Source organism: Elgaria multicarinata, chromosome 2 (assembly GCF_023053635.1).
Source record: "Elgaria multicarinata webbii isolate HBS135686 ecotype San Diego chromosome 2, rElgMul1.1.pri, whole genome shotgun sequence".
Taxonomy (NCBI): domain Eukaryota; kingdom Metazoa; phylum Chordata; class Lepidosauria; order Squamata; family Anguidae; genus Elgaria; species Elgaria multicarinata.
Window position 1 is genome coordinate 87935277 of NC_086172.1, and position 21348 is coordinate 87956624.

Here is a 21348-nt window from a genome sequence, read left to right on the forward strand (position 1 = left end):
CAATTTTGTCCATCTAGCAGCAGCACGCCAAGGAGGAGAATGGGGCAGCCATAGGAAACTACATATGGCTGATGCTCTGGACTCCTCCCCTTCCCGCCCCTGGGAACGCCCTCTTTTCCTATCTCTGCACTCCACTTCCAAGTGCAGAGATGTAGTCAAACCTGTCCTGGCAGGTGGAAGTGGCAGGGAGGATGGTTCCTTGGCTCCAAGGTCAAGCCTTGTTTCCACCCTTGTGTAGATATGTTTTTTTAATCACATGTTAATGAAGAAATGGGACAGAATGGGCATACTAACTGATATGGGCCTTATTGCTTTACTATGATTTTAGTAGAATGTAAGCCTATGCGGCAGGGTCTTGCTATTTACTGTTTTACGCTGCACAGCACCATGTACATTGATGGTGCTATATAAATACATAATAATAATAATAATAATAATAATAATAATAATAATAATAATCAGACTGAGCTGTCTATCTCTAATTCTCAATGTATTCTCTTTTCAAATACGTTTAGAGTAACTGTCCCTTGTTTTCATTCTCTTAAAATAGTATAATTGCTCAGAAGGGAAGGGTGTTTCAAACCAAGACGATATAATGTACCAGTGGTTTATACAAACCCTGTTAAAGATATGGCTACTAGGAGGAGGGCCTTCTCTGCTGTGGCACCCCGGTTGTGGAACAAGCTCCCCAGAGAGGTTCGCTTGGCACCTACATTGTTTTCTTTCCGTCGCCAGCTGAAGACCTTTTTATTTTCTCAGTATTTTAACACCTAATTTAACTTAAATTTAAACTTTGCTGTTTTAATCTCATATTTTAACATATATTAATTTTTGCTGTGTGGTTTTATTCTGGTTGTGCTTTTTATATTGTATTTCGTATGTGTGTTTTAAATTTGTTGGTTGTTTTTATGCTTTTCATGGTTTTTAATTTTTGTGAACCACCCAGAGAGCTTCGGCTACTGGGCGGTATAAAAATGTAATAAATAAATCAATAAATGGTAGGGCAGAAATTAGCAGTATGGATGAAGACAAATTAAATTTATTACATTCAGGAGTCTCTTCCCCCCCACCCCGCCCCCCGGCCGCATCAAAGACAATTTTGTAAAATAACTTGTACTCATTTCCCAGGGCAGAATTTGTGGTCTTTGTGGTGATTTTGACAACAGTGCCAACAATGACTATACCACTCGAGGGCAGACTCTGGAGATGCAGGCACAGGCCTTTGGAGGCAGCTGGAAAGTCACCACTAGCTGTTCAGACACAAAGAAGACAGATTTGTGTGCAAGTCAGCCTTCCAAGCTCGTACTGGGACAAAAGCGCTGCAGTATTATCAAGAGTGACGTTTTTGGAGCTTGCCACAGTAAGGTAAGCTCTTTCCTGCTCCTGCTCCCACTCCCTTTGCCCCTTCTTGCTTTCTCTCACTCACTCTGCCTCCTCTCTTTCTGTCTACCTGCCTTCACATTGTAAAGCAAGCATTGCTAATTACTAAGATGAGGGTAACGTCAGGCACATAGTTAAGGTAGTCTTTTCCACACCAGAACATGAGTGTCATCAGATGGGGGTGGGTGGGAATCATGTTTCCTTACCATTGCTTCCCCCCCTCCGCTTCTGTCCCACAATAGTTTCATTCAGTGGGCGTTTTTGTCCCGCTGCTTCTCCTGCACACAGCAGGAAATAGCAGGACGTTTCACTACAGCTGAAAAAGTCAGATTTTCTGGGTTTTTATTTATTTATTTTTGCAATGGGAAAATGAACAGAAGGGTGGGAGATTCGTGGGAGGCAGATGACATCATCAAAAGGAGCCGCGAAAAACTGTGAGTGCCCATGAGTGTGCAATAAAATGCTTGTCTGAAGATGCACAATGTTTAGAGTTCAAGAGCGTCATCACACAGGGAAACATTACCTTTGCTTACCATTGCTTCTCCACCTGCATATTTGTCCCTCATTACTTACTCTTTCGAAACAGGAAGTAAACAATGTGCACATGGGCCATTCAGTAGGCTGTTTTGATCCAGTTGCTTCTCCTGCACACAGCAGGAGGTAGAAGCAACTTCTGTCTTTAAAAATAAGTTGGACTTACTGGTTTGTTTTTTGTCATGTGAAGAAGGCTACAAGGGGTGGAAGGTGCACAGGAAGTAGACCATGTCATGAGAGGGACCCGCAAAATATCCATGAGAGCCCAAGTAACAAGCATGCAATAAAATGGAGCGCCAAAAGTGTAATAAAGAAATAGTCAAGGCTGCATTCTCTCAGGCTACCAGAGGGGGGCAATAAAGAGCACTACACACTGTGGAGGGCTGAATAAAGAGGTTGTTGTTCAGCCTGTTTGTGAAAGACCAGAGGCAGAACAAAAAGCAGCACATTAAAACCAGCAGGGACTGAAACACAGCAAGCAACATATAAAGATTGAAGGGTGATCATATGATAGGAAAAAACCCTGATTTGTTAGGATTTTTGGTAACAAATCCTGGAAGGGGGGAATTATGAAATTTGAAGAAAAATCTGGATTTTCCCCATTAAATGCTGTTCTAAAACATTTCACATATTTTATTACCACTGAAATATTTATTGAAATATTATCCCTGTTTTTGGTTCTATTAGATCAGTCCAACACCCTATTATGAATCCTGTGTGTCTGATTTCTGTGGTTGTGACAATGTGAGAGACTGTGAGTTCTTCTGTACTGCTGTAGCTGCATATTCAAGGAGTTGTAGCAGAGCCGGCATCTGTATTGACTGGCGAAGTCCAGGAAACTGTCGTAAGTACAAACAAAAGGAATTATATCTTCAGCAGCAGTAATCATGTGGCTGCACGTTATCTGAGGTGAGGGAAAACTCTAATCAACAGTAATATCAAATGTCATAATTAAGTAGATAAAATGCTTTTTAAAAAAAAGTGAAGCAGGATTTCCATTTATCCACATAAAGGCTTTTCTACAGGATGCATTTATCATGTGCTCATCATTCCCTATTCATAGTTGTTTACAGGTTCTTTAGATGATGATGTAACCTTCTGTGTCTAACCAGCATTTCAGCAAGTTTTTTTTAGAGCAGGGAAAATTAAGCATTTAATTGTGAAAGCGAAAGGAAGTGTGATTTCCTCTTATGTATTTGCTCTATTCCTCCATATCACAGTGCTACCTAGAGAAGCAGGAAAGGAAAATATGTTTGTGTAGTGCTCGTACCTCAATTTTGTGATGAAACTGATTTGTGGATTTATAGTCAATTAACAGCCTCATGTAGAAAAGCTGTATGTCTGGGAATATCATCTGACATGTGTTACAAATAGCTGGAATTATGGGGTGAGATACAGACTGAGGGTCTGCTCACACAAAACACTAACCTACACTCAATGGTTGAGTGTAGGTTGTTTTGAACCGTGGGTTATTGTGTTGTCTAAAATCAGCCTGAGAGTCAAAATCCAAATGCAATTTCTAGAACACCTTTATATAGCTAGAATGCAGTTCAACTCAATCCATACACACTTTCCACATTCACTCAAGTGAGTTACTCATCTTGGAGCAATGGAGCCTGGTGGCCATCCAGGTTATTTACTCAGAAGCAGGAGATGTGCTGCAAGCAGCTTATCTTCCTCAGAGTTTTGTTGATTTGGGGGTATCATAAATAGGGCTGTGCTCCACTTCGCTTCGATTTGTAGATGCAATAGCAGACAGCCTGATTCGCCTCAGCCAAAGGCGGAGACGGATCGGGTCGGGGGAGCTGCAGATTGAGATGAAGTGGATTGAGACCAAGCGAATCCTTTGCCTCGATCTGGAGCTCTGAAAAACAGTAAGTGTGAAGGGAGGAGGGCTTACCTGGCACCACCGCAGTCCAGCAGCAGAGCCAGGTAAGGGGGCAGGGGGGCTTACCTGCGTCCATCGCGTTCCGGCGGTGGCTTCACCTGAGGCCAAGGCTCAAACTGGAAGTACAGGCCGCAAGCGCGGCCTGCCCTTCTGCTTTGAGCCTCAGGTGAAGCTGCCGCCGGAACGCGATGGACACAAGTAAGTGGTGTGGGGGAAGAGGGCCTTAACTGGCCCCGCCCCCACCGTTGCAGTCTGTGCGGCGATGGCAGCAGAGCCAGGTAAGGGGCAGGGGGGAGGGTGGCTTACCTGGCTCCGTCGCGGTCTGGCGGCAGCTTCAACTGAGGCTGAGGATTCAAACTGGAAGACCAGGCTGTGCAGCCTGGTTTTCCTGTTTGAGTCCTCGGCCTCAGTTGAAGCCGCCTCCAGACTGCGACGGAGCCAGGTAAGGAGGAAAGGAGGGCTTACCTGGTGTCGCCGCTGCTGCAGTGGAGCTCCGATTTGGATCCGGAGCTCCTCAGCGGAGCAGAGTAGACCATAGGCGGATTGACGTTGGGCGGAGCGGACCCAATCCGGAAGTTGTGGATCGGGATCCGGAGCAGATCGGGGGGTCCATGCACAGCCCTAATCATAAATTCTCTTTTTTCCAAGTTTTGCATGATGTGAAAAACATGCCTGTTCTGATTACACATGAATGTATTATGGTTATACATGAATTGGGCTCATCTAAAGGACATCACCTTTCCTTCAGAGGTCTTGAGGGCCACTTTACCTGTTGCAATCATTCGACCTTTGTCTCAGGCTCCAGACTTACCTTGAAAGTTTCTTTGTTCATTGTTTTTCTCTTCTAAGACACTTTGTCTTGTAGTATGGGTAGTATTGCACGTTCTGTTTGAAGTCGAAAGAAGCACCATTCACATTTATGTTTCCATGATGTCTGTATTGACTTTCCTGGAAAACTCCCAGCCCTCCTCTACTTCATAAATTTTCAATTTCCCACAATTCTCATGAGTCGAGTTAGGATGTTACCTCCCTATAAGGAGGCATCATATTTCAAGTGCTCTGTCCATACTAAGCGGAAAACCTATTATGGAAGGCATGCGTCCAGCTGGAGAGGTGGGGGTTTGTGGGTGTACAGGAAGGCAAAAGTATGTGTCTGGACATCATTCAGTGAATCCTGCTTTCAGTCTCAGAAACATGTGTTGTAAAAGGGTGGGGGGAAGTATCTTAAGGCACAGAGCAAGTATATTTAGGTGCACAAGCCATCCCCATCTCCCTCAATTATACATTGAATGTGCATGACTGTGGGAAAGAGAAGGACATTTGAATGAGTTTATGGGAAATCTGCATAGGTTTCCCCTTGAAAGTTGCAGCTGAGAGGCTGTGATGGGTACATGGCCAAGGGCCAGCCAGAGAGTGAGGTTGTGGGAGAAGGATTCATCTTGGGCCTCACCACTTATGACCAGCATGTCTTCTGATCCAGCTGTTTTCTGTGACTGTTACAACCCACCCCACAAAAGAGAATGGCATTATAAGCCCTGCGGAGAGCCTTGTTTAAGGACCTGCAGGAATCCTACAGGAAAACGTGACACACTGCTCTACAGTTTGGAAGGTAAGCCTGAATGAAGAGTTTGTTTAATCACTTCTCACAAAACATAATGGCCATGAAATATAATGCATTTTCTGTTGAGATGTTGAAATTGCAAAGGGGTGTAATTTGAGATCTCATTAGTGTGTGTGTGTGTGTGTGTAGGTGTTCAGCGAAGGATAAATGCAAAATTTACCATGCATATTGTGGAAAAGCAGCATATATTCTGAATAACTGTAACTTTAATTTTTTAAAACTTTATAATATACCTCCATAAATATAACTGAATAGTCAGTCAATGATTATTGAAACACAAGATTATTCCTTGACTGTTTCCTCCCATGTTAGGCTGCTACCCAGAGTGCAATGTTGAGAAGCCATTTTATGACGAAGAAAAAAGAGAATGTGTCTCAGTGCTAGATTGCACTTCATGGTAGGTTATGTTTAAGGTTTCTTTCATGAGGCTGTGATAGTGAAATTTTCACAGACTCCTAACATAAATGGTTACTTCAAGAGTGTGGTGTGTGTGGTGTGAATCATTCTCTCTCTCTCTCTCTCTCTCTCTCTCTCTCTCTCTCTCTCTCTCTGTGTGTGTGTGTGTGTGTGTGTGTTTGTGTGTGTGTACGTATGTGTTGAAAGGTTTAGGTTATAAAGAATCAACCATTTTCTTTTCTTCTTTTTTTAATTTTCCTCCAGTGATCCAAAAGAAAAACTCTGCTTAAATGAATCAAATGGTAAGGTGCCCATTGGCAGATTTTTATTCACTGCATTTCTAAAATATAGAGTTTGGTGTTGCGCAATGTGTGGTGACTAGAATCTGGAAACTTGGAAGCAGCTAAATACCTGTGATTAAATTGCTTTCTTGGAGTTAAGCAACAAATCCCTGACTGAATATTTAGCTGTTCCTGATCATAGAAAACGTTATTTCTTTTCACCCCATCACTCTCACACAATGCCTTTCTGAAGGCCCCAACGCTATTCTATAATGTCTAACAAAGGCTCAAATTGGACGTAAAACTAAACCAGAATTTGAGCCTTAGGCATGGATGCTACAAATGCACTTATCTTTAAGTCAGCGGTTCTCAACCTGTGGGTCGGGACCCCTTTGGGGGTCGAATGACCCTTTCACAGGGGTCGCCTAAGACCATTGGAAAACACATATTTCCGATGGTCTTAGGAAACTGTATTGACTGAACTATGTCATGTATCATCTTTTGTATTATTAAAGCTATTGTTATGTATTATTTTCATTAGCAAACCGTCCCATGACAATGGATCGTGTAGAGAAGAACGAAAATAATTTTATGATTGGGGGTCACCACAACATGAGGAACTGTATTAAAGGGTCGCGGCATTAGGAAGGTTGAGAACCACTGCTTTAAGTGAATGTTGAGTGTTTAGGGTGGAAAGTCTGGAATACCTAAGAGCAGGGGTGGGCTCCATGAGCTCCACACTGCCCCCACAAATTGTTATTTTAAAAAAGGGAATCCAGAGCACTCAAGCTAATGTTGATGGTTTTGGCACTCCATAGCCACTCCAGATTCCTTTTATTTTCCTTTTTTTTAATGCTAGGGCAGAGGGGGGGGGGATGCAGATTGCTGGGTGGGTGTGTCCAGGGGCGAAGTTGGCTCCCAGTCCTCCTGAAGTTGCTGACTTCTGCCCAAGAAGGATCCAGGCCCATACAGCTTCTTCTGTGGCTACAAACTTGACTAGGAATTGGGCTCAAAAGAAAGAAAGGAAAGGAAAACCCTGTCTTTACCTGTACTATCTCACTTACTTTGCCCTCACCCATTGCAATTGACAGTTCCCAATCACATTCCCAAAACTTGTTCTAAAATTGCACTGAACTCCAATGTCTGGAAGCTGCTGCATAATGGTGGCAAAGCAGATGCATTTTGCAGGAATACATCTCTAGCCATCAAGTTGCCTTCACTACTATTCATTCTTTTTTGCTCTCTCTCTGACTCAGAATGTCTTTGTTGCTACAACAAGAAGACGTATGCCTTGAATGAAATAGTATACAATAAAACAGCAGGGGATATGTGTACAGTAGTATTTTGTGGCCCTGGTGGAAACTCCATTAGTACATTCACCCCCTGTGGTACTCTCCTGAAAGACATTCTTCATGCTGGCAAACAAGGTATCCGTTGTTTTTAAGAAAGGATGGAGATTTCAATATCATTGCAGTTTGGGGTGTAAAGATGGGATCAAAAGCAATTTCTGTGCTTTCTCTGTACAAATCATGGTCATGCACATACAAAGCATTTCCTGGAATTTAAGAGAATGGGGAAGCACCTGCATCCACAGAGCTCTATATACACATCAGAGGTACTGTGTACATGTAGAACTGGACTCTGTAAAATCATAGAAGAGCAAAACAAAACATTTATTTTGATTGGACTTAATCTAAGACTTGCATAGTGTGTAGAAAGTTGGTTTTATCTATTTTCCAATCATTAATCCTCCTTTCATTTATATGGCACTATACAATAATAAAAATTTAAACAGTAATTGTCAAAGATTTTGATCAAAGATATCCCAGACAAGAAAAATAATTATTAAAGTTGCAGAAATATTGTCTTGACATCCTGATCCTTACCAAATGTGTTCAGTTTCAAAAGAAATGCCAGTGATCGATATCAAAATGTTTGGGGTTTTGTGCATTCTAAGAGACACTGTCTAGCCTTTTATAACAGAATCGTAATTTCATCAAGTTCTTTAAAAAACCTTTGGGTGATATTCAACTTTACGCTGACAGAAGGGAGTTTGCAGAAGCTGTTTTCCTCATCTCCTTCCCCGATCACCCCTCAGAGCCCCCTGAAAAGCCTCTGGATGGGGTGGGCTGTGATGTGGGAGTCTGAGCGGGACAGTGGGGTCCCTGAAAATAAGGCAAAGGCACCTTATGCATGCAAGAACTCTGCGTGCAGATGATGCTTCTGCCTAATTTTGGAGTTCCACAGCCCCCTCAGCAACCCCCCTCCTGCGAGTGCCTCTGCCCACTCCATTCAGAAGTGTCCCCTGACCCTCAGGAGAGACTTATGAGGGGACTCTGGTGGCCACAGAGAAAGGTCAGGGTGGGCAATACAGATTCCATGAACTTCCTTCCACCAGGACAATGTTGGATCTCACCTTTCATGACTATTTCTCCCACCATTCCTAACAGTGAAACTAATAAAAGTAGGGCCTCCTGAATCTGGATCTTCTAAGAGTAATGAAAGATGCCTACAGATTAGAAAATCCTTTGTTATATAACCAGGGACGTAATAGTATGGGACCCAAAGAACAGAAGAAATGCTAAAGTAGGAATTGCAGTACCAAAGAATAACGTGATGAGCGGAATTTAGAAATGTAGTATGGGCCTCAAAGCAAGAAGCCAATAACCACAACAAATGGCCAGCAATAGTGCATTCAGTTCATAAAAAGAAAAATGTATGAAGCAATAGATTTAAAATATGAAAAATGTTAGTATAAAACACCAGCCTCTGTCACAAAAAAAGACTGTGCTGCGATACTAAACATGAACAGGCCAAGCCTCAAAAAGTTGGTCAGTCAGCACCTGTGTTAAACAACCAAACAAGCTGCATTAATAAACATCATATATTCCTTTTTATTAACCAGATGCTTGTTTACTAATCATTTATTGTGGTTTGGAATTATATGTCATGTGTGGTGCATCACCTATGTATTGGTTTACAGCTATAAAGCCAGAGGAACAAAACAAACATTTATTTTGCTTCATCTTTCTTAACCACAATCTAGATGCAGTCAATAGAGTTTCACTTAATGATCAAGATCTGGCCTTCACAGTGCCACTTTGCCACTAAAGCCCATGGTTTCGCTGCTGTGGGGTGGAGGCAGGTAATCCCCATTGCAGGAGGTAGCATGGTTTTCTGGCAGCCATCTGGGTACTCCAGCCCACCCCCTGCCCTTTGCCTGGCTTTGGGCAACCAATCAGCAGTCGCCATCTGCCCCCAAATGCCCCTGGTTTGACAGTGAAGCGAGGTTTTTTAAGGTGTCTGCGAGTCAGCAGCTGCATCATATAACTGACGCAGCAGCACCAAACAGCCATTGCAGGGCAAAGAAGATGTTTACACACACACACACCCTGACACTCACCAGGGATAAGATGCAGAGTTGAAAGCACAGTCATTGGGTTAATCCATGCTTCATTACTTGTGTTGGTCCCAACTTCATTACAGTCCTCATATAAAGAGGATGCTTGTCCATACACAATAGGTGATACAAAAGTAATGCATAGATTTCTATGAAGCATTAACCTGAATAATATACTCAAATCAACAGAGCATGGATTGGAGGATGCATCTCGAAAACCAATCATTGTTCCAGATCCACTTCTAAGAGCAGGTGAGATGCATGGGATTATAAAGGTCCAGAAAGACAGAGTTTATGAAACCAAAATGTGTTTTGGTAGAGAAGTGAAAGTGGTGTTTACATACAGAGCACTACGTGTCAGTAAAAGTGATTACCATTTGTTATTATATGAATGGTAATGTTAGCATCTGCATGCTGACAGCTAAGGGAGGGGGGTTATATTAAGGGTTGGCCAGGGCAGGATCTACTTTACTGCTTTAAAACGGTTTATAATACTATTGACAACTGTTGAGGCCCAGGACACACTCCATGTACAGTTTTCAAACTGTTTTCAATGTGTCATATCCTACTTGTTGTAGATCTGGCTCAAGGCAGCTTAGGGTCTTTGCCACTGAGTGAGATAAATTGCTGATCAGTTTGCAGTCATGAATATAAGAACTGAAATTTGCTTATTATTTATTTAATTTATATCCCGCCCTTCCACACAAAGAGCACAGCTCAACAACCAACACAAGACACAAGACATCACATAAGCAACATTAAAACCAAGATTCTAAAACCACAAATACATAATTAAATGTAATAAAGCCATCAACACAATCAATCAAGAATAAAATGGAGAGCTTGCCTATACCCCCAAATGCCTGCACAAACACATCTTTTAGAAGTCCCTAAAGGACACTAGGCATGGGGAGCAGCCAAAACTTCACTAGAAGGGAGTTCCGTACCTGGAATGCCATCATCAAAAGGCTGTATCACATGCGGTAGCCCCATGGGCCATATACCTCAAGGGCATCACACACATAGCTTCTCCAGACAACCTTAAATAGTCAGCATTGGAGAAGGTGGTCCTTCAAATATAACTTGATTGGAACTCTGATAAGGACCTAAAAGTACCCTCCATATACTCACAAAACAGTCTGTTTGTTTTACTAGCCAGCATACCCACAAATGTACCACAAAGGCCTGGCAACCTACTTGCCCAGAAAGTATCGCTGCTTGATGCAAGGCTGGGAAGATGAATGACCTACTGGTTCACTTAGGCAAGATCTACACCACTGCTTTATAGTGGTATTGAAGTGCACTGACAACTGTTGGGGCCTGTGACACATTCCATATACTGTTTTCAAACTGCTTTCAACTGTTATATCCTGTTTGGTGTAGATCTGGCTTCAGTTTAAAACTCTAGGAGTTTGGACAACAACAATGCATGGCCTTCTCAATGGCTCTCTCTGGGAACTTTGTCAGGGAAGTTAGTATTTTTCCCCTCAGTTCCCACTTTTTTTTTTAAAACAACCTTTCTTATAAAGGGATACAAGGAGTTGTAGTTGCTGTCTCAGTGCTAAGACAGGAATCTCAAGGGAGTTGAATCCAAATGTTGCCGTTGCTCAAAGTCGTTCGGATCATTTATTTATTTATTTATTTATTAATTTATTACATTTATATACCACTCCCATAGCTAGAGCTATGTAGATAACCCTAATGTAAAAGCACATACTTTGGTTCTTAGATTGGTAGTACTGCTAGTTTAATATTTATTTATTTATTGGATATATTTTTTAAAAAAATGTGGTTTTCCATTGTTCTGTATGGAAAGAGCTACAATCCTTCTCAGGTTGGCTCTTTGATGTGTTCCCATCCTCATACAGTAACTGCTAACTCTTCAATGGCTCCCATATATATACTAGTATGCAGCAGGTTGCCATAGCACAGAGCTGCTATCACTACAGGCCTCAGGAGTCACCCCATGTCCTAAAAAGTATTGGTGAACATGGTGATAGCTGCCTACCAGGGGAGGGGGTTGAAGCTTGCATTTGAGAGGATGGGGGAGTAAGAAAGAAAGTTAAGAAACCCCATCTAGCCCAGAGTGCAAAGAGAGCAATTCTCACCAATGTGGTCATTAAAGTGATCAGCAATGTGTGCGTACATGACCTGAGCCTAGTGGGCAGCAGCTACGGAAGGGTAGGTTGGGCACATACCTTCTTCTTCAGATGAGCTGCATCAAACATGTGGGCACGAGGATAAGTCAGTATTCTGGCATGAAGCATCAGCATGAGGTCACCATGGGACCAGTATGCAGTAATCATTCAGCATGAGGTCACAATGTGGCCAGTAGGCATCTTCATCATGAGGAGAGACACACACACACACACACAGGCAGCACTAGCAGTATGTGGGCACAATCTCTCTCACACGCACACATACCGAGGGAGCCAGAAGCAGATCATGGGAGCACACAGATGCTTTCTCATTGAGGTAGACATGTGCCTGTGCATATGGGCACAGCCCCTCTCCTCTTCAGATGTCTGGCTCAAGACACTTTGCTGCTTGAAGCAATGAACAAGATGGCACACCCTCTATTCCACATACAGAAGCCAATGAGATTGGCAGTTGAATCTTACATCAACACTGGCAATGGTACAATGTCTCTCTCTACCACACCTGAGGACAGTGGGCTAGTTTCAGGGGTGCAGGACAGGCTGCGTTGCAACAAGCGGAATAGAGCTGGCATGCTGGTACCAAAGCCGTTACAAGGCTTCTGCTTACAGCAATAACCCTATGATGGCCTGACAGCAAAAGAGGTGGAGAAGAGGCAGGTACAGAAATATTGGTAGCAACTCAAGTATGTAATATGGTGACAATTTGTAGAGCTGGCCAGCAATAGGCAAGGTCTGAGAGAGAGAGATGGGGTGGATGGGAGGCTGCAGACAAGCAGGCAGAAGAATACTGGTATGACTCATTAGATTTAGGCATGCTTCAGCTTTCAGTCTGTGCCCAACAAAGGGAAGATCAGCTTTAGTGATGGTGGCAAACAAGATGGCGGCAGGAAGATTGGCTTTAGTAAGTGGAGGTAGGCATTGTCTGTCATTCAAGAGCTGAACCAAAATGTCACCCTTCCAATCATGCTGCCACAGTTGCAGACAGTGAAAAAGCAGGGAGGCATTTCAGTAAATGGAAAATTATGGCTCACTGCAAGCCAGGACTAGAAGGTTCTTCTAATCTACCCCCCCAGGCACAAAAGAAAGGAGGTGGAGGATGAGAGAGCCCATTAGCCTAAGTCATGTGCCATAATGGGAAAACATGGTTTGCTGTTGGTTACATGATTTGCATGCAGTCTTTTGGCAGTGTCTGTCATGTGTAATGAAGATATACGTACTCTCAATTTATTTAGTTTTGTAGCTTTAAGCTATGAAAACACAAGCTGAAAGACTAACTTTCAATAAAATGATGTCTTCTATCATTTAATATATGTAGGATTCTACGTGAGATTTAGTCATACCTGCATTTGAAAGATGAACAAAAATAAATAAATAAATAAATAAATAACCTACATAGAGTGTCAGGTTAAATTTGGCAAGATTCCAGTTTTTGCACGTGTTGTGTCTATGTGGAACAGAAAGAAATTGATTTATGTGGATGCAGTCAGCCAATATGGCTACTTCTTCTCCGTTTTGGAGAAGTTTCAGATCTGCAATACGTGTTTAGATGTTCCTTGCTTCTAATTGTTTTAGGAAAATGGAAACTGCCTCCCATAAATTCACCAGCAAAACCAGAAATGAGAATCACCCCATGCTCCTGTAAAGTAAACGGAGAGCTGTTAATTAATGGTAAGACATTCAGAGTTTGAAGTGACTTCTGTGCAGCTAGACATACTATTTATTTCAAAAATAATATCTCCGATTCCTGCAGCGACACATGAATAGTTCCACATTTTCTTTTTACAAAGTAATAACTACATTTTAATTATTTGTATCTTCAAATGCGCTGAGTAGTCTCTGCAACAAAGCTATCAGAAGTCTGAAAGCTTTGATGGAAGTATATTTGATTTGCATATGAAAAATGTTCAGATGCACACTAACAAATCCCACTCATGAAAACATATGCTTAGATTATTTGCTTGTTGTATCATCTGTGACCTTAACATTTTGCTGTGTATAGTCACTATAACGCCCAGAGAGCTTCGGCTAGGGGGCGGTATATAAATGTAATCAATCAATCAAATCATATAGCAAGAGCGCAGAACCTCAGCCCCAGGGGTGAAATCTGGCCCTCTGGCCCTTTCCTCTCAACCACTGCTCATTTGGTAGTTTCCCAGCTTTTGTATGGCTTTTTTCTCCATTCTAAAACCTTGAAATACCTTTCCTGAAGCTCAGTTTCTGGCAGTAAGAACTTTTAAAAGAAAGCATGCTGGTATTTTGGGTATTTTCAGTTCTGCCCCTTTGGCCTTCAGTCCCGGACACCACTGAAATGCAGCTCCCAAGAGCTTCTCCATAAATGGAGTTTGGCCTTCAGGCTGAAAGACGTTCAACACTTCTGCCCTACAGATTATTAATTACAGCTGATGTTGGTGAAAGGAAAGGAAAGGAACCTCTCGTGCAAGCACTGAGTCATTACTGACTCTTGGAGGTGCGCCAGTTTTCGCTGACATTTTCTTGGCAGGCCTTATAGCGGGGTGGTTTGCCATTACCTTCCCCAGCCATTACTACCTTTCCCCCAGCTAACTGGGTACTCATTTTACCGACCTCGGGAGGATGGAAGGCTGAGTCGACCCGAGCCGGCTGCCTGAAACCAGCTTCCGCTGGGATTGAACTCAGGCTGTGGGGAGAGTTTCAGCTGCAGAAACTGCTGCTTTACCGCTCTGCGCCACACGAGACTCTTGATGTTGGTGAACAACAGCTTTTTTTTTTTTAAAGGTTGATCCTGTGCTATATAATGGTATTTAATATCTCATGACTGATTTTTTTCTAACTATTCATCTGGATTTTTAGGCGAAAGCCAGTATGTGACTATGGATGCTCCAGGTTGGTGTATTTATGCCTTTTGTAATACATCATGCCAGATTGAATTCAAATATGAAAAATGTCTCTCATTCGCTACTACTCCTCTCCCAAGCAAACTTGCCATGTTCACCAGCAGACCTTGCAGGGGGAATGTTCAGAATTGTGAGAAGAAGCCTCCTCAGTATTCTGGATTGAATGCTGTTCCTTCACTTACGCCTGGAAGTGATTGCACCGATCTTGTCCCTCCTAGAAAGGTGAGCAAGCAACACTGTTGAACCATAGAATCATAGAATAATAGAGTTGGAAGGGGCCTATAAGGCCATCGGGTTCAACACCCTGCTCAATGCAGGAATCCACCAACAGATGGTTGTCCAGCTGCCTCTAGTATGGGAGAGCCCATGACCTCCCTAGGTAATTGGTTCCATTGTCGTACTGCTCTAACAAAACGTTTTTACTGATGACCAGCTGCAATCTAGCTTTCTGAAACTTGAGCCCATTATTCCGTGTCCTGCACTCTGAGATGGTCGAGAAATATCCTGGCCCTCCTCTGTGTGACAACCTTTCAAGTATTTGAAGAGTGCTATCATGTCTCCGCTTAATCTTCTCTTCTCCAGAACCCCCTCCAGCTTGTCTGCATCCTTCTTGAAGTGTGGTGCCCAGAAGTGGTTGCAATACTCAAGATGAGACCTAACCAGTGCCAAATAGAAGGGAACCAGTACTTCACACAATTTGGAAGCTACACTTCTATTAACGCAGTCCAAAATGGCATTTGTTTTTTTTGCAGCCACATTGCACTGTTGGCTCATATTCAGCTTGTGATCTACAACAATTCCAAGATCCTTCTCACTTGTAATATTGCTGAGCCAAGAGTCTTCCGTCTTGTAACTGTGCATTTCATATCTTTTTCCTAGGTGTAAAACTTGGCATTTATCCCTATTACATTTCATTCTGTTGTTTTCAGCCCAGCTCTTCAGCCTATCAAGATCACTTTGAAGTTTGTTTCTGTATTAGCTATCCCACCTTAGGTAGACAACTCAGGTAGAACAGAACGTGTTGTTCATTGCCATATCTGGTCTCAAGGGGAAAAAGAGAGAGATTAGTTTATTCTCATAACATGTCCCCCCCAAACTGCTTTGGATCCCAATCCGGACCTTCTGGATTGGGCCCAAACTGGTTCAGGTTGATCCAGACCCCCTCGACCCACTCTGGATCCGGAGCAAGATCTGCGGTGGACGTTGGAGGCAGGTAAGTGGGGAAGGGGGGACAAAATGGCATCAGAATAAGCCCCCTCCCCCTTACCCGGCTCCCCCGTCCACCACTGCATGGCGGAGCCAGGTAAGCTCCACTCCCCCCAACCCACTTACCTGGCTCCAAAGCTTCAGAATGGTCCGAATCAATTCGGACCATTCCGAATCGCTTCGAGTCGATCCGGACCTCCCCTGATCTGCTCCAGAACTGGGTTTAGGAGGTCCGGATCAGCCCGCTCTGCTTCAGATTCAGGGATCTGAAACGGAGTGGAGCACACCCCTAATATTTCAATAGTTGGGGGAAGAACATATCCTGCACACACAGAGTTCTTGGATATAAAATAAGTACAGTAAACATCCTCAATTTCTTATTTTCTTCAGATACAAAGAGAGGTGTATGTGTGTGTTTATTGTATCTTCTGTCCAGAATTGCAAAAGGCATTTGTTGTAATATAAGAACAATGATCACATTTCTTAAAGGAAACTCATCTACATCTGCTAGTTAATTCTCAGGTCCATGCCTGTACTTGAAATTCACATACCGTGAAGCTTTTGTGTCATTTGCCAGGAAGGCAGGTTGGTTGCATGAAGTAAATACAACCTGTAATCTATTTTTGAATACCAACTTTGCAGCAGGCAGTCTGGCTCCAACAAAATAAGTACTTGAGAAGCTGTTAAGATAGAATTAATTATACTAATGTAGGGGATCAATTAGATAAATTGGCTGTCAGGTTGCTGCTCTTAAAACAAACTTTTGGAAAACATACATAACAGGCATATATAAAGCTATTTATACCAGCATAATAAAATAATTGCAAGTGGTCCCTTTGGAATAATCCTGGTTTCTGCACTAAAAATACTGGATGCCCTGATGAAGGTACCCAATACGACTCTAAGGTTTTTATTCTGGATAGGCTCAAAATTGGATACCCCAAAGAACTATTGCACTGAACACTTCATCTAAAAACATATTTAAATGCATATTTTAAAACATGTTTTTCTCTCAAAGCACACATTTTTCTTTTCTCTCAAATAAAATATTTTGGCACTATAAAGTATCTCATTTAGATTCAAGAATCTTTAAACTGAAGGATACCTAATTAGTTATTAACACCCTTCAGAACATTACACACACCATTAACATTGATTGCTCAGGCTTCAACTTAGCAGTAACAACACAGTTTTTCCAATCCCCAGTACTCGGATATATAATCTCATAAATTTTAACCATTTCCAATTTGTGTGAATTTAAATGCCAAAAGTGCAAATAAACAAATGCATTGCAGTAATCATTATTGATATTGAGCTTTTAAAAGCCAAACTGAGTTATTTGACAGTCTGTGTAAACCAATCTAGGTGTGAGAAATGAGGACGATGTTATCTATCTATCTAATTTCCTTTTGCCTGCTGTTGAGGGAATAAATTCATCATCGCTGAGCTCCAGAAATATATCATTAATAAATGGTTAAGTAGAAATGGGGCCAGGATACACTCTTGTGTGACCTCCCGTCATTAGGATGGAGTTGGTTCACAGGGAACTCTAACATTCAGGGTGGTATCAAAATATAGAGCTTTAACAAGTTCAAAAAGGTAATATCCACCTCTCTCTATCAAGAGTATCAAAGGCTGCCTATGAAAATTGCCTATATCTATGAAGGCAACAAACAAATGCCTCTTCCTTACTGACATGTATTTGTGTTATAGTATGAACAATGACAAAAGAATAAATAGCCTGATCTAAACCCAGCTATGCCCTTGACATAGATGATAAGACAAAAGAAGGACACAGTGAATTATTGATTGTACAGTGTTGTAGCATAGTAAATTCAGTGCATGGAATTGATTAATTAAGTACCAAGACAGGGCATATTGTACTTGTTTCTTTTTTTGTTTTCCACGAATCAACAGTTTCAAGAATTATGGAAATCTGGAAGCTGCCAAATCGCCACTTGCTTAGGTGGGAAACACATCCAAGTATCTGATGTCCGCTGCCCACCTCAGAAGTTTAAACTCTGTGTTAATGGACTACCGCTTGTGAGAAAACAGAATGTATCTGGCTGTTGTGAGGCTTTGGAGTGTCAGTGTAAGTGATGTTGGAATAAGTCTTACAATTCCATAATGCTAAAGCTAAAATAAATCATGAGGTAATTTGTGACTTTAAAACAGGGGTGGGGAACCCTTTCTGGCCCAAGGCTTGCATTGCCAGTGGTAAGCTATCAGTGTCCACAGGCCAGTGGTAGGCAGGGCCAAAGTCTAAAGTGGGTGAAGCTATGGCCATTCTCTCTCTCTCTCCCTCCCTCCCTCCCTTTCTCTCTCACACACAGAGAGACTAATTTACATTCTGTCACAGACCTGCATTCACAGTCACCTGTGGTACAGCTAGGTAATTTTAGACCCTGGGCATACTGGTGTTTTGAAGCTCTTGTGTATTACTTCAGTTGTGAAGTACCCAACTAACATTTTCCTGGCCCCCATCCACACAATCTCCTCACCCACCCTTGTTTTACAACTGCTTCTACATTCCTTATATATAAGAATGTTTGCCAACCCTGATAAAAGAAATACTCTGTGCATGTGCATTTTTGCATTTTAAATCATACTGCCATTATGGCTATAGAAATAAATTGGAGTTTGCTTCTGCTACCCTGATGCCCTCATCACTGGCCACTTTCTGGGTGGTCATTTGTCCCCCGCCCCACTCCCAGGCTGCAGGGCTCTGGACTTTGCCCCCAAAGTCCACCCCTAGCTGAGCTGGCGATGCAGAGCATTCTGTCTCTGCTTTGCCAACACAGCTATCATATGGTTTAACTGCAATAGTGTATAATTGTGTAAGAGATATGGGATAATGGAAGTTTACTTTATTTATTTATTTATTTATTTATTTATTTATTTATTTATTTGCAATATTTACTGCTCCCCATTCAAAATTTCAGAGTGGTGGACAAAATAAAATAGAACAAGAACAAAATAAAAACACATTAAAAGTACATTTTAAAAGAGAAAAAAATGCAAAATAAACCACAGCTGGTCGTAAAGGGAAGGGAACAATGACGTTTTCAGGATGTGCTGGAAGGAATACAAAGTTGGTGCCTGCCTGACCTCCAGAGGCAAGAATTCCATAGGAGGGGGGGTCACCAAACTGAAGGCTCTTCCCCTGGTGGACTCCACTCTCATGATAGGTCTATGTGCCCTTGTGACCAGGCAGGTTGATGGGGGAGAAGGCGCTCTCTCAGGTATCCTTGTCCCAAGTTGTTTAGGGCTTTGTACACTAGTATAAGAACTTATTAGAATGTAAGCCTATACGGCAGGGTCTTGCTATTTACTGTTTTACTCTGTACAGCACCATGTACATTGATGGTGCTATATAAATAAATAATAATAATAATAATAATTTAAACCTGGCCCAGTAGCAAATAGGCAGCCAGTTGCAGTCATACACACCTAGTGGGCATCAGGTTAGGGAAGATTACACTATTGTGACATAGTATGAGCAACTGAAATGAATTACAAATTGTTAAGGATTAATGTCAATAAATAATAGGCTTGCAAATTTAGCATATTGCCTCTGGTGTATGAGAATCTTCTCTGGCTAACTAGGCACAGAAACATCTGTAGATTGGGAAGGAGATGGTTCTTTTTGTTTTGCTTCCAGCTGCTGATGTTCTGCTAATGATGAGTACAGGTTTCTGTGAACAACAGAGCACTAAGTAACTTAGTGTGGAGTTACTTAGTGTGGGCGAGTAACTCTTGTGGATTCCCCCCCGCCCCCGCAAAGCTGCAGCATAATATGATGATGAAGGACAAGTGCCTAGTTTTTCATTCAGGACATCTCCAATGGACTCAACTGCTGTATTTCCTTGATTTGTCTGGAATGATATGTTCTGCAGGCACCCTTACTTCAGTGCAATTTGGATGCTCTTGCTCTCTCTTTGTGGCATATTATCATCTGGATTGTATATGTTACTTTTTAAATCTGTGTGTGTGGTGGACTGATGGATGGATGGCTCTTGGTAGCCTTTGGGTCTATCCCTATGGCTCCCATATTCTAAATGTAATAAGTTTGCTTGTGCTTTTTAGGTGCCTGCAGTGGATGGGGAAATCAACACTATGTAACATTTGATGGATCGTATTATAATTTCCGTGGGAATTGTACCTATCTCCTGATGAAACCAATTAGACTTGGCGATCAGAACTTCTGGATCCACATGGACAATCACTATTGTGCTCTCACAGGTAGAGCTATTTGCTCTATGGCTCTTTTCATATTTTACAATCACTCCACAGTCATTTTGACACGAGGAGTTGAAAATGGAAAAGAAGGCAACCTGGTAAGACATCTATTAGATTCCTCGTGAGTGTTATTTTATAGAGTAATAATAAGCATTATATGATCCAAATGAAATATTTTTAACGAGGTGAGGGGGAAGATGAGGAGGGATGGAGAAGGTTTTGCAAAATGCTCTGTACCGTAGAGATTAATGGTTAATCAATTAAAGAATAGATTATCAATAAATTAAACAATAAATTATCATAATAATTTCTGCCACACATTTTGGACTATGAAGTGCTAAGCTAATTTCTCACAAAAATCCACTGAGAAGAGAGGGACAGTAAAGGAAAACATTGAAGGGCACAAGGTACTGGGTACCTTGTCTCTCCCCACTCCCAGATAACTTTTCTCCCAGCTCATGCACCGACCGTGACTGGGTGTTTTTTTAATGTGCTATGCAGTTGGTAAGTTGGACATGGTCTTCCTTCATGCTCACATCTATGCAGTGAAAAGTTTATAATGTCAAATTTTGCTTGCTCTTTAGGGGGTGAGTGCTCTCTTGCTTTAGCGTTGTAGCTAGGGGAATACTCATTTAGAACTTAAAACTATGAAATACAGCATATACCAGCAGATTCGCCCCTGCCCCCTCCAGCAATGCTACTCCATTTTATGAAGTGGACTTCAAAGCTCTGTGAAGGCTGTATGCTGTCCCACCAGCCTTGGAGCACCAAAACCTCCCCCTTTAAAAACTGCAAGTGGTGAACCATAGGGCAAGGCTAATGGGAACATGCATGGTGCTAAGCTTCTTTTCCCTATCCCTGTCTCCCTTTATGCCCAGGAGTTTTTTTACTTGTTCTGATCTCTCCATTCAATTACCTGTTTTTAAGGTTCTCTATAACAATAAAGAAATCACTCCACCTTTTTCAATGGATGGCTTTGATATCACCATCTCTGCTCAATATGTGATAGTTAAAATACCTGAAGCTGGACTTCACGTCACCTATGCTCGCCTTACTTTTCACATAAACCTGCCTTTTAGGACTTTTTATAACAATACTGAAGGACAATGTGGTAAGTATTACATACAGACAAAATGATGGATGCTCCAATTGGCCAAGTTTTACTTATGTTAAGGGTTCTTTTATTGGTGACTATTTATTTATTAATGTATTCATTGCATTTCTATACCACCCAATAGCTGAAGCTCCCTTTTGTTTTAAATATTTGTCTTTATTGGATAAGTTTGGGCAGTGGAGAGTGAAAGAGAGACAGGGCTCCCTGTCATCTGATTTTTATCACATTTTATTTTGTAGGCAGGGGGTCAGATGAAC

The 21348-nt window shown here is 42.0% G+C and overlaps 1 protein-coding gene across 1 annotated transcript in view; it reads left to right on the plus strand.

Moving 5' to 3' along the window:
- The window catches only part of LOC134393381 (mucin-5B-like), a 75501-nt gene that overhangs the window by 37006 nt on the left and 17147 nt on the right, over positions 1-21348 (plus strand). The window contains exons 23-32 of the mRNA XM_063118408.1: positions 1129-1365; positions 2602-2758; positions 5283-5411; positions 5736-5820; positions 6084-6121; positions 13232-13327; positions 14489-14754; positions 17656-17830; positions 19825-20075; positions 20905-21088. Of these exons, the coding sequence (XP_062974478.1) occupies positions 1129-1365; positions 2602-2758; positions 5283-5411; positions 5736-5820; positions 6084-6121; positions 13232-13327; positions 14489-14754; positions 17656-17830; positions 19825-20075; positions 20905-21088 (1618 nt within the window). The remainder of the gene's footprint in view (positions 1-1128; positions 1366-2601; positions 2759-5282; positions 5412-5735; positions 5821-6083; positions 6122-13231; positions 13328-14488; positions 14755-17655; positions 17831-19824; positions 20076-20904; positions 21089-21348) is intronic.